The sequence below is a fragment of the Hemiscyllium ocellatum genome, chromosome 19, assembly GCF_020745735.1.
Source record: "Hemiscyllium ocellatum isolate sHemOce1 chromosome 19, sHemOce1.pat.X.cur, whole genome shotgun sequence".
NCBI classification, from domain to species: domain Eukaryota; kingdom Metazoa; phylum Chordata; class Chondrichthyes; order Orectolobiformes; family Hemiscylliidae; genus Hemiscyllium; species Hemiscyllium ocellatum.
Genome location: NC_083419.1, coordinates 61,931,543 through 61,945,598, shown reverse-complemented (window position 1 = coordinate 61,945,598; position 14,056 = coordinate 61,931,543). Strand labels below are relative to the sequence as shown.

Below are 14,056 nucleotides of genomic sequence, written 5' to 3'. Positions count from 1 at the left end.
GCAATATATATTGTACTTGGAGCAGCTAAAAATACACCGATTCCAGTTAGAAGTTTCATACTTTGGAAGTCAGCAAACAGTAAAAGGATCTCTCATGTGATCCCTCAATGATGAGATACCTTAGCCTGACCTGTTAGAACAGGATAGGAGTCAACTGTGCTGAACTGTGGAGTTTGACTTGCAAATACTGTGTGTGTTTTAAATTTGGTTTTGTACTTCCTCTTCTTGAATCTGCATTTTTGTTTTTTGCAGTCTTACAAGATCATAAACTTTGCTCCAACATTGCTTCAGATCATTGTGTCTGATCAGGTCGAATTTCCAGTCAGACAAGCTGGTGAGTTTATGTTGTCCTCTTCCAAATGTTTTCCTGTCATCCAACGAATGGATGATTAATATAATTTGATTTATTTTTAGTACCCTGTATTAAGAACAAGCCCTCTTAGGGTGAGATATAGCATAGCAACATGAAACTTACTATTCCAAAAGACTTTAGTTCAGAAGATCATTCATTACCTGCTCAATTTCTCATGCCATTAATTTCTTTCTATTTGTATTATCAGTTTTCATTTTATGACCGGTTGTATTCAGTGGATTTGAGCATTTAATCATCATAACGTTCATTCACCAATCCTAAATTTATTAGGACCCATATGGTGAACAGTAATAGTTTGCTGATCCCTTTGTTTGATTTTTGATTTAAATTCAATTCCTGAAGGCAAGGCTGCTGTGCTTGCCTCACAGAACTGCAGTGTGTTTGACAATGTTTGGAATTTAATCTGCCACTCTTTATCTCATTGTTGACAAAAAAATTTATTTGCTAATCTGAACAGAAATGATAGTTTGTTTATTTGATGAGTTATTTTTTTCCTCTGTCCTGCTGTGTTGGTAGTCTCCAGTTATCCCTAAAATCTGTAATCTGTATAGTATAGGACATGTAAGTTTTGTGTGCGTGTAAGAACCCACAAATCCACTTTGTGACACAGGTTGATCTGTGTATCTCCTAGCACCACAGCTGAGATAAGAAACCTTCCACATGGGAAGAGAATCTACTAAATCACAGAAATTTACTGTTTGGTGACTATCACATCTGCACAGTGATAGTTGTTGAACTGAAGTAATCTTCTGTAATGTTCTTGTCTCATGTCCTTTTTATATTCTTCCTTTTACAACGATGTTAGTCTCTGATCCAGTCATTATTTGTGGGGATAAAAAAATCCCGCAGTGAGAGCATGATTATGAGCGTAGTCCCCATTTTTGCCATCTAGCCCGGGAGAGTGAGGCGACTTGTGTGATCCATTTATAATCAGTTAACATGAGGACATCATGAATTGATTTTGATATTTTAATAATCCATTTAGAATTACACCACTGAGGAGATATTGAAATTGAAATGACATGCACTTGTATTATGCACAAGTTATTAATTGATCTTTAGTAGGCAAGATGTAAAACTGTTTGGCAGCACTGAAATGTCACAGAGTTGTATAAAAACCCCATTACTAACTGTTTATTTTTCTCCATTCATTTGAAATATAATTACTGAAAAAAGTTGTTGAACTGCATCCAGTTTTCAGATTTAAATTCTTAAATTTCTATATTAGCCGCTATCTACATGAAGAACATGGTGACTCAGTACTGGCCTGATCGTGAAGCACCTCCTGGGGAAGCCATGCTGCCCTTCAACATACATGAAAATGATCGTCAGCAAATCCGGGACAACATTGTGGAGGGGATCATTCAGTCTCCTGACTTAATCAGGTAACATCTAGTCAGAGACAGCAATCACAGAGGCACCTCAATTTTCGGGCAGGGAGTATTTCATTCAATTAATCGAGTGTCTGATAATATAATTAGCTACGCATCGAGACCTTGCGATCTTGTTCGGATTGTCCGAAATTCGGGTTAATGGAATGCCGGATAATCGAGGTTCCTCTATACTGAGATTCTATAAGATCATAGATATCAGAGCAGAAGTAAGCCATTCAGCTGATAGAGATCTGCTCTGCCATTTGATGAGATTATGGTTGATGCGACGATCCTCAACTCCACTTCCCTGTCATTTCCCCATAAGCCTTGATTCTCATGCTGATTAAACATCTGTCTATCTTCACCTTGAATGTACTGAGCCTTGACGGTCCTCTGCAGTAAAAGCTTCTGCAGATCAAGTTAAAGACCCCACCGTTTGTCTACATTGAAATCTCAAGGTTTTCCCATTCACTTAATTTCTAAACACCACTTACATTATTATCTATCTTCGCGTCATCAGCAGACGTAGATATGTGGCTTTCAGTGCTGCCATTCGGGTCATTAATAAATATAACGAATAGCTGGGGCCCCAACACAGACCATTTTGAGACCCACTAGAAGCATTCTGCCATTCGAGCAGCTGCCCATTGTTTGACCTCTTCGTCATCCAGATTAGTTTCTTCATTATTTTGTATCCTCAATGAAAATTCACTTCAAAGCTGCACTTGCTGTTCAGAATCAGTTTTTAACCGTACTTCTGTGAAGTTTGCAGAACAGAATTACCACGATATCTGTGAAAAAATTTGAAGAACAAATTGGAAAACTGAGACTGTTTTGGATAGAGCAAGACATTCTGGAACAATTAGAAAGATTAACATTATGAAATGAGGGAAGAGAGTAGATTGTTTTGGCGGTCTCGAATTAAAGAATATCATCATTGAATAAGACAGCACAGAAGAGACTCTTCAGCCCACCAAGCCTATATTGGTAAAATATACTACATTCACTAGTCTCACTTTCCTGTACAAGCCCATAGCCTTGAACGTTATGATACTTTGAGTGGTTATGAGGTTTCCTGCCTGAACTAACCTTCCAGCTAGTGCATTCCAGACCCACACTATCCTCTGGGTGAAACAGCTTTTCCTCAAATCTTCTCTAAACCTTCTACCTTACAGTTTAAAATTATGCCCCTTATTAGTGACCTTTCAACTAAGGGGAACAGCAGCTTTCTGTTCACCCTGTTCACGCCCGTTAATCCGATACACATCAATCAGGTCCCCCCTCAACCTTCTTTGCTCTAAAGAAGATAACCCAACTCTATCTTCTTAGCTCATTATAAACAAGATTTGGAGATGCCGGTGTTGGATTGGGGTGTACATAGTTAAAAATCACACAACACCAGGTTATAGTCCAACAGGTTTAATTGGAAGCACACTAGCTTTCGGAGCGATGCTCCTTCATCAGGTGATTGCGGAGGACTCAATTGTAACACAGAATTTATAGCAAAAATTTGCAGTGTGATGTAACTGAAATTATACGTTGAATCAATTTTTCAATGTATAATTTCAGTTACATCACCCTGCAAATTTTTGCTGTAAATTCTGTGTTACGATTGAGCCCTCCACAATCACCTGATGAAGGAGCATCGCTCCGAAAGCTAGTGTGCTTCCAATTAAACCTGTTGGACTATAACCTGGTGTTGTGTGATTTTTAACACCATAAAGAAGATTTTGGTGAATCTCCTTTGCATCCTTTACAGTGCAATCACATTTTTCCTATTGTGAGGTGAACCAGTACTCCTGTTGTGGCCTAACCACAGTTCTGTGCAACTCCAACATGACCTCCCTGCTGTTAATAATCCATGCCAGAACTAATAAAAGTAAGTGTTCCATGTGCCTTCTGAACGTTTCCAGCCACCTTCAGGGATCTGTGAAGCACCCAAGATTCCTTTGTTCCTCTAACTTCCTAGTGTCTTTCCATTCATTAAATATTCCCTTGTCCTTCTTCCAGACTGCATTCACCTCGCATTTAGATTAGATTACTTACAGTGTGGAAACAGGTCCTTCGGCCCAACAAGTCCACACCGACCCGCCGAAGCGTAACCCACCCAGACCCATTCTCCTGCATTTATCCCTTCACCTAACACCACAGGCAATTTTGCATGACCAGTTCACCTAACCTGCACATTTTTGGATTGTGGGAGGAAACCGGAGCACCCGGAGGAAACCCACGCAGTCACGGGGAGAATGTGCAAACTCCACACAGAGAGTCGCCTGAGTCGGGAATTGAACCCGGGTCTCTGGCACTGTGAGGCAGCAGTGCTAACCACTGTGCCGCCCACAGGGTTAAATTTATCAGGGTTAAATTTCATTTGCCACTGAGCTTCCCATCTGACCAATCTGTTTATATTTTGTTGGAATCTAACACCTTTCCACTTTGCTGTCAACCACCTAGCTAATCTTTGTGTCATCCACACATTTGCTTATCATTCCTCCCAAATTTTCATTGACATCATTTCTGAATATATCTGCATAAGATTAACTGGGTTAGGGAACAGGAAGAAATTGGGACTAAATATCCGACAGCCTCACAGCCCTCACTTACAACCCTCTAACATCAATCTTTATGTATCAAAACTAAAGTGTCACAATTTTAATAACATTTAATAAAGCAAGCAGTAATAATAAATGAGTGAAACCAGTCAAAATAACATTGGATTTTTAAACCAATCCATAAGGGATTAAAACCTGACTGTCTAGCCCTTTTGATGGGTTTCTTTGTAAATCTTTTCACAAAAGAAGGGTGAATGCTTCTTAGAATGCGAACAAATATGTTGTCCATTCTGGCTGTAGTCTTTTTGCTTTATGTTGCAGATTTATTATGTCTAACTGTACATTGTATCTGTGTAACAAGGTGAATCAGTACATCAAAAGTGCTACATTATTAGATCCATAAAAGCTTTTAAATACAGTCTTACATTAGAAATTAACAACAGCAAAATAAATATGTAGCAAGTTGTATTTACCTACTCTGATGCAGTCGATTACCAAGTCAGGGCATCTCCTTTGTGGAAGTTGACTCACATTGTCCTATATCTACTTATACTTTACTGTGATCTAGCATTATGATGTATCCCCTTGTGTTGTGTGCATGTACTAGTTTCTTGGACCTTTCTCCTATCACTTGGGAAGCAGATTAAACAAACATTTGGTTGCAATGAGGCCAGGTATTGAGCAATTATGATGCTTTATTTTTCTGCAAGATACACAAAGAGAATAGCAATGAATTCCTCAAATCTAACAAACAAAGACATGCTAGAAATACTCAGCAGGTTGGGCAGGATCTGTGGAGAGAGAGAGAGAGAGTTCATGTTGCAAGCAGATGACCTCAAGTGTTTTGAGGAAAAGTCCTGAATCTCAAATGTTCACTCAGATTCTTGGTCCAGAAAAGGTGATCTCCTCAATTAAATCTCTACAATTTTATTGAATGTAATAATACAGCGTATTATTACTTTAGAAAAGTCAAAACAATAATAATTTAATCTGTATGTTGATTGGGTTAATCAGATTAGAAAGAGTAGCTATGATAACAAAAGCATAGAGTACATTAGAGATCGTTTCCTAGAGCAGTATGTCATGGAGCCAACCAGGTAGTAAGCTGTCTTGGATCTGGTAATAGATAATGAGGTAGGTTTAATAGGAAGTTAAATTAATTTCTCTAGGAAATAGTGATCTAAACAAAGAGTTTAACACTAGTTTGGCAGTGAGAAACTTGGGTCAGAAATAGCTGTGTTTAACTTAAAAGGGAATTAGAATGAAATGAGGATAGATTTAGCTAAAGTGAACTGACCTGATAGACTAGCTGGGATGACAGTAAGCAAGCAATGGTAGATATTTAAGGAGGTAATTCATGACTCAGCAAAAATGCATCCCAGTAAGGAGGAAAGATTTTAAGTGAGGGATAAACCAACCATGGCTAACCGCGGAGTTAAGGAGAGAATTACGTTGAAAGAAAAAGCATATAATGACACCAAGGTCAGTAATAGCCCTGAAGAGTGCATTTCACAACCCATCAAAGGCAGACTAAAAAGTTGATAAAGACAGAGAAAAAAAATTGTCAAATATATGCAAATTGCCAACAAGAGTTTGTTTAAATATATAAAAAGAAAGAGAGAGGTCAAAATGAAATAGGCCCCTTAGGAAATGAATGTGGCCACATAATTTTGGGGAACGAGGAAATGCCAAAGGAATTAAACAGATACTTTGAATCAGTCTTTATGGTTGATGATACTTGGAATATTCCAGCTAAAGAATTCGGGGGAGGAATTAAATGCCATCACCATCTTTAAAGATGTAGTATTAGACTAACTAATGGGGCTAAATACAATAATTTGATCTTTCAGAAATCACTGGAGTCAGGGAAAGTCACAGATGATTGGAAAATTGCTGTTGTAACCCCCTTGTTCAAGAAAGGATCAAGACAAAATATGGAAAATTATAGGTCGATTAGCCTAACCCCGGTTGTAGGTAAAATTCTGGAATCCATCGTTAAGGATGAGATTTCTAAATTCTTGGAAGTGCAGGGTTGGATTAGAACAAGTCAGCATGGATTTAGTAAGGGGAGGCCGTGCCTGACAAATCTGTTAGAATTCTTTTGAAGAGGTAACATGTAGGTTAGACCAGGGAAGCCCTGTGGATGTTATCTACCTAGACTTCCAAAAGGCCTTTGATAAGGAGTTCAGTGTGAGCTACTGGCATGGATTGAGGATTGGCTGTCTGACAGAAGGCAGAGAGTTGGGATAAAACATTCTTTTTCAGAATGGCAGCTAGTGACAAGTGATGTCCCACAGGGTTCAGTGTTGTGGCTGCAGCTGTTCACTTTATATATTAATGATCTGGATGTAGGGACTGGGGGCGTTCTAGCGAAGTTCGCTGATGATATGAAGTTAGGTGGATAGGTATGTAGTACTGAGGAGGTGGGGAGGCTGTAGAAAGATTTGGGCAGTTTGGGAGAGTGGTCCAGGAAATAGCTGATGAAATTCAATGTGAGCAAATGCGAGCTCTTGCACTTTGGAAAAAAGAATACAGGCATGGACTATTTTCTAAACAGTGAGAAAATTCATAAAGCCAAAGTACAAAGGGATCTGGGAGTGCTAGTCCAGGATTCTCTAAAGGTGGACTTGCAGGTTGAGCCAGTGATTAAGAAAGCAAATGTAATGTTATCATTTATCGCAAGAGGGTAGGAATATAAAAGCAGTGATGTGCTTCTGAGACTTTATAAAGCTCTAGTTAGGCCCCATTTAGAATACTGTGTCTAATTTTGGGCCCCACACCTCAGGAAGGACGTATTGGCACTGGAGCGTGTCCAGCAGAGATTCACCCGGATGATCCCTGGAATGGTGGGCTAACATACGATGAATGCTGAGGATCCTGGGATTTTATTCATTAGAGTTTAGAAGGTGGAGGGGCGATCTAATAGAAACTTATAAGATAATGCATGGCTCAGGGTAGACACTAGAATATGTTTCCAATAGTAGGGGGGAGACTAGGACCCATGGGCACAGCCTTAGAGGGGGTCAATTTAGAACAGAAATGGGGAGACATTTCTTCAGCCAGAGATTGGTGGGCCTTGTGGACTTCATTGCCATGGAGCGCAGTGAAGGCCGGGTCGCTACATGTCTTCAAGGCAGAGATTGATAAATTCTTGATCTTGCAAGGAATGAAGGGATACGGGGAGAGTACGGGTAAGTGGAGTTGAAATGCCCATCAGCCATGATTGAATGGAGGAGTGGACTCGATGGGCCGAATGGCCTTGATTCCACTCCTATTTCTTATGATCTTGTAATCTATATATCTCAAAATTTTCCAGGGGTTGCAATTTCCTGTCTCCCATTATGTGCCTTGTTGATTTATTTCTTGTTTTGTTGTTGGGCCATCCTTCCTCGGGCATGCCAAATGTGCAGCAGAACAATCATGAAGTTTGTATTTCATGGACATGTGACTATTTATCTGCTAATGTAATGTTTGAAGGTCTCAGTTGGCTGTCTGTCTTCGTGCTATCATTAAGTACGACTTCCCAGGGCGTTGGACGGCAGTGGTGGACAAAATTGGCTTTTTCCTCCAGTCTCCAAATAATGCAAGCTGGCTTGGCAGTCTGATGTGTTTATATCAGCTGGTCAGGACATATGAGTAAGTATCTACAGCATACTTCTTTTTTTGTTGTGTTGATTAATTTTTAAGTGAAATAAAATTTGATGAAGATGGACCTCATTGAGCAACCATTGTAATTTTCTTAAGCCAATAATGGGACTTGATTAGAGCTGCACATGTAGAAAGAGTTCACTTAGAATCTGGACTGCAGATTAGAGTCCTTTTTTTCAGTGTAGGATGCTGATTTTTACCAAACATCAGAGTAAAGAAGAAATAACAATGTATGAGTGTGTTGATTGGTTGACTCTGCTTTGGCATGGCATTGTCATGAAGCTAGCTATAAATATTGTTTTCCATTTGCAATTCTTACAAATTGTCTTAATGAATGCATGATAAAAAGCTTTGATTAAATTTTGATAAAAATGTTTTCATGCAAGAGAAACTGAGTTTAAATGCCATAGCTTTTAAAACAAAATAGTATTGTGCAATAGTTGAAACTCAATTTCAAAATACCAACAGTAGTTCATAAAGTATACAGTGAGGTACATGAGGTACAGGTGCCGAAGTTCTGAACTAAGAACAAAATACTGGAAATACCTAATAGTCTACCAGCACTTATAGAGAGAGAGAGAGAAAGAAAAACCGAGTTCATGTTTTAATTCTGTAATCTTTTGCTATGGTACGACTTTCTGGTGATTCTCATCTCCAAACCTCATCAGGATAGTTTAAGACCACCTGTTACTAACCAGTCTTCCATCTGGCTAAACTTGTTCTCACAGATTGAACAACTTCAAATTCAATTTCATTCATTTCCTCAAAATAAAAAGATGCGGCTATGGGATCCAGCATGGGTCTTATCTATATTGACCTTTTCTTTTGTGGGACATATACAGCATTCTTTGTTTCAGTCCTGCCAGGCTCCACCCTTGCTTCTTTCTCTCGTACAATGATGCCTACATTGGTGCTAGCTCCTGCTCTCCCACCCTGACACAGAAGATGTCTTTGAGCTGTCCTTCAATTGTCCTTCTCTTGTCTTTAGGTGCTTTATCTCTGACTTCCCTTATCCTGATTTCCCTGTCTCTATTTCTGGGGAGATGCTATCAATCTGTATTCACAATGAGCCTATTTGACTATATTTTCTCGAATCTCACAATTACCTTTACTAACCTTGATGCTGTTTCCTGCAGAGACTTCTTTTTTTTTCTCCATTACATCTGTACAAGTAATGCAACACTCTGTGTTAATGTTGCAGATAAATGTTCTTTCGAAATGTTACAGATCTGAAACATGAACTCTGTTTCTCTCCTTGCAGATGCTGCTGAGGATTTCCAGAGTTTTCTGTTTTCATTTTCAATAAAATAATTTTTTTCAAAACTGGTTTTGCTGCTTTATTAAAAAAAAGACATTTTATCTTGAACTTATCAGGGCAATTTGTAATAAGTGCAAACGTAAAGGGAAATAATAATTGGTGGCAGGTCAGGTAGTATCTGAGGAGCAAGAGAGTCGACATCCTGAAGAAGGGTTATGCCCAAAACGTTGACTCTCTTACTCCTCAGATGCTGCCTGATCTGCTGTGCTTTCTCCAGCACCACTCTTTATCAATTCTGACTCTTCAGCATCTGCAGTCCTCATTTTCTCACTTTCATGGCAATGCCTCATCAAATCAGAATTCACTTGCCAGCCAGTCAGCATTCTTATGTGGTGAGGATGTTAGTTTCCCTGTATTTGAGTATTTCTTGCAATTGTCTTGATGAGTACAAAAACATTTAGCATCATGTGTTTGCTTATTTTCAGCCTTACTCAAATTCTGTACTGCTAGCCGCTATTTATAGACCTGATTTTATTTAAGTGTGAGGCTTATAGGATTGTAATATTTTCTATAGCAATAATGCTGACTACAATAGACCTTCCTTGACATAGTTCATAGGGAGGCAATGATATATGGTGCCAATGGAGATAGTGGGCTGTAACATAATTTAAAAGAATCAGTCCTGTGGGAACTCTGGGTAATGGAGGCTACACAGCTTTCAAATACCAAATTTGTAATTTGGCAATGGTTAATTTGGTTTCATGGAATGCTTTATGATTCTCTCCTGGCTCTTTTGTCTTTTTTTAATTGAAATTGTAAAAATAAATAAGGGACTGAAGTTGAGTCTGAGACAGGAATTCGCGTTAAAAGTGTGGTAGATTCACCATTATCACTCTTCAATTTCCTGCGACCGCGCTGAAAGTATGTCAAACCTTTTGAAAAATAAGGATTTAAAAATCACAATTTCTCTGCAAATTTTGAGCTGTATTTGCAGTATGTTATAGCATTTTTAAGACCACAAAATCTAATTGTAAATAAATACAATATTGAAGTTGAAGTAGAGCTTGATTGCTGTTGCTGGGAGAAGATTATTAGGTTTTTTTAAAAGTATTTGTTCATGGATTATGGGTATCGCTGCTACATCAGCATTTGTTGACCATTCCTAAATGTATTTGAGAAAGTGATTGTGACCTGCCACCTTGAACAGTCAATGAGTTGTAGAAATGCCCATAGTGCTAATGAGAGTTCCAACATTTTGACCCAGTTACAGTGAAAGAAAAGCAGTACCATTCCACGTCAGGATAGTGGTGGGAATATTGCAGGAGCTGGTTGCATCCACAGCCTTTTTTGTTTTAGGTGATAGGAGCAGTGGATTTGGAAGGTGCTGAAGTAGATGTTTGCTGCAGCCCATCTTGTATTAGTGGAATGAATGAACGTTGAAGGTGGTGGATGGAGTGCCAATCAAGCAGGATGGCTTTGTCCTGTCCTGTGGCAATTTTCTTGAGTGTTGTTGGAGATGCTGAATCCGTTTGGTTTGTTTTATCAGATTCAAGAAGGCAGAAGAACGAGATCCTCTGATAGCAGCGATGCAAATGTTTTTACCACGAATTCAGCAGCAAATTATACAGCTTCTGCCGGATGCATCCCATTGGTCAGTGCTGATACAGAAGCAGATCCTGAAAATCTTCTTTGCACTTGTTCAGGTATGAACAACACCCAGGATAGCAGGGATGCATTTCTCAATTATTGGGGCTGCCTTCTGCATCTTCATTTGTTCAGGCAATTTAGTTTAGCATCTGAATGTTAGCCAGTTACCTTTGTACAGTTAGGCCAGAGGGAGAGAGTGGATCATGAATGGATTTACAATCTCTAGTAGTGTAGTCACTATACCTTGACTGATAATCCAGAGAACAAATCAAGACTCTGAGTTCAATTTATCAAGAAATGCATAGCTGATATTAATAAATGTGGCCATGATAGTGTCTGATCTTGTTCCACATTTTCGGCGATTCATAAGGTAATCAGTTCATGAATGCAAGAAGGTTTTAATGGCCCCTGTTAAATAGCTGATCCAGCTGTCCTGTCGTGTCTTTATTAATAACGTCTTTTTCTTACTACTCGATTGCCATTCTGGTTTCCATACATCATACCCTTTGCCACGCACATTGCTGATACTGGGATCTGAGGTGCAAGTTGGTTGTCACCCTTCCTACATTAGTGATTACACATGACAAATGCATTATCAATTGAAAGCATACTGGGTATCTTGGAGTCATGAAAGACTATATAAATCTTAGCTCTCCTTTCACTATATGCAAAATTCCTAACTTTTTAACATATTGGGCGTGTTGATACTGTTCAGATGCTGTGTTTAACTGAGTATTCTTACTGTGTTTAGCGTTGAGTATTGACAGGTTACTGAAGTGCAATGACATGTTTACAGAAAGCCTGGTATTGTTACATACTCCACTTTCCTCTGCAATCTTTCTCTGTCGAATCTTCTTTGGAAACTGCACATTCAAGCTCACACTGTTGAGGAACAGGGCACTTTGCTTTGCAGTTACAATTTAGCCACTTCATGATGGGATACTATAAAGGGAGCAGTTTTTCTATTGGATAACTAATTTTATGGAGTTTACTTTGAGGGTCCTGAAGAAGTGGAACATTCTTTAGTTGCTATCTAACCATAATTGAACATAATATGCCAGTCCAACACACAATCACGCACATCAAAAGCACAAGATTTTTTGCTACTCTGACAACCTCAGATGGATTGATCCTGCTTTAGAACTAATTTCTAATCACTTCACACGAAAAAAAAAAGCTCTGTGACACCCAGTTTGGATTTTATCAGGACCACTCAGTTCTTGATGTCATTCCAGCCTTGGTTCAAACAGTCAAGAGAGCTGAATTCGAGAGGTGAGGTGAGAGTGACAGCCCATTGCATCAAAGCTACATCTGACAGCATGTAGCATCAAGGACCCTGAGCAAAACTGGTATCGGTGGTGAATTCTGTGCTGGTTGGAGTCGTATCTGTCGCATATGAAAATGGTTGCGGTTGTGGGAGGTCAGTCATCTCCGTTTCAGGCCCAAGCACTTCAGCTGTTTCATCTATGACTCCATCATAAACTCAAAAGTGGTGATGTTTGCCAATGATTGCACGTAGTTCAGCACCATTTGTGACTCCTCAAATACTGAAGTAATCCATGTTTAAGTGCTATGCTCCAACTGAACTAGATAACAAGCACCTGCTCAAGCCAGTCACTGTTCAAAGCAGCCCCTGCAGGAGTCTGCAACAAAGTAAGCAGTTTTCACTAGTCATGTTATTTTGCAGGCAGCCTGTTAAAAATAATCTCCAATGTCCACCATGAACTTAGATTAGATTACTTACAGTGTGGAAACAGACCTTTTGACCCAACAAGTCCACACCGACCCGCCGAAGCGCAACCCACCCAAACCCATTCCCCTACATTTACCCCTTCATCTAACACTACGGCAATTTAGCATGGCCAATTCACATAACCTGCACAATTTTGAATTATGGGAGGAAACCGGAGCACCCGGAGGAAGCCCACGCAGACACGGAGAGAATGTGCAAACTCCACACAGTCAGTCGCCTGAGGCAGGAATTGAACCTGGGTCTCTGGCGCTGTGAGGCAGCAGTGCTAACCACTGTGCCACCGTGCTGCCCACTAACTTCCAATGACCTTTTTTATACAAACCAATGCAAATATTTCCACAAAATCTGAAATAATTCTGTTTTCCACAGTCTTTCAAAACTTAGTCCTCCAAGCAATATTAAACATTCACACCTTGTTTCAAAGATGGTTTATGTAATTAATTGTGTAAAGATTTTTAGGCTTCCACTTTCAGCAAAATTCGAAATTAAATTCAGCTGATCTTTCTGCAGTTTCTGGGTTTCTATAGAGCAGTTGCAAGCATTGATGACTTCTTAGTGACTGCTAAGAGTCTTGCACCCTGAGATGTGTCAGACCTGCTCTAGTGCTCCATCCAAAATACGCTATGATCTATTACAAACTGGAATGTAGTGTCAGAAAAATAGCTTCATTAATAACCTTCAAAGAGAATTTGAACGCACTCTTGAAAAGAGGGAAAATGGCAGGGCTTTTGGGGTAGAAGGATAATATATATACAGTACTTGTTTTTTCCCCCGAAGAATTTGTGTTGTCTTAAAGAACTGAATGGCTTCCTGTGTTCTAACTTTGCACCAATAGCTTCACTACTCCTTGAGCTGGCTTTCCTCTGCTTGGAGCAATGATTCTGACGGGGGTTGAGTTGACCAGGAGTAGGGCTACCCACTCCATGCAGAAATGTTGGCATTTCCAATATATTGAAGTGAATCAACGTGCACTAATGCTGTGCTATTCATCATAACTGTATCCCTCTTGGCAAATGATAAAATTTGTATGCTTATAATTATGAGGAAGACTCTCATTTATATTGAGCCTTTCACAACTTCAGACAGCACACAACAGATTAATGAAGCACTTATAAATTTCAACCACTATAAAAAAACGTAAGAGTATTGAGATCACTCTGTTCATGACTTTGTGTCTGTTACTCAATTTTTAATGTATTATATTAAATTCTTTAAATTTATTAATATTTTTATTTATTATGAATCAAAAACATAATTCCTAACGCGTTCATGGCAGATAAGGTGTGGAATAATACTGAAGTGAGGTGCATAGGGATGTTCAGTACCCTGTGCCAATAGCTGATACAGAGGAGGCGTTTACTCCTTGGTGATGATTGTTATTAAAAAATCTTTGTATTCATGTAACTGTTACAACTGCAGCTGTAGGATAGTATACCATCACTGTAGTCCCAC

General features: G+C 39.2%; 1 protein-coding gene across 1 annotated transcript in view; it reads left to right on the top strand.

Annotated features, from left to right (window-relative positions):
- ipo8 (importin 8) overlaps positions 1-14,056 on the top strand; it is a 103,762-nt gene that overhangs the window by 25,857 nt on the left and 63,849 nt on the right. Inside the window, exons 2-5 of the mRNA XM_060839996.1 lie at positions 253-334; positions 1,602-1,758; positions 7,776-7,934; positions 10,751-10,907. Coding sequence (XP_060695979.1) covers positions 253-334; positions 1,602-1,758; positions 7,776-7,934; positions 10,751-10,907 — 555 coding nt within the window. The remainder of the gene's footprint in view (positions 1-252; positions 335-1,601; positions 1,759-7,775; positions 7,935-10,750; positions 10,908-14,056) is intronic.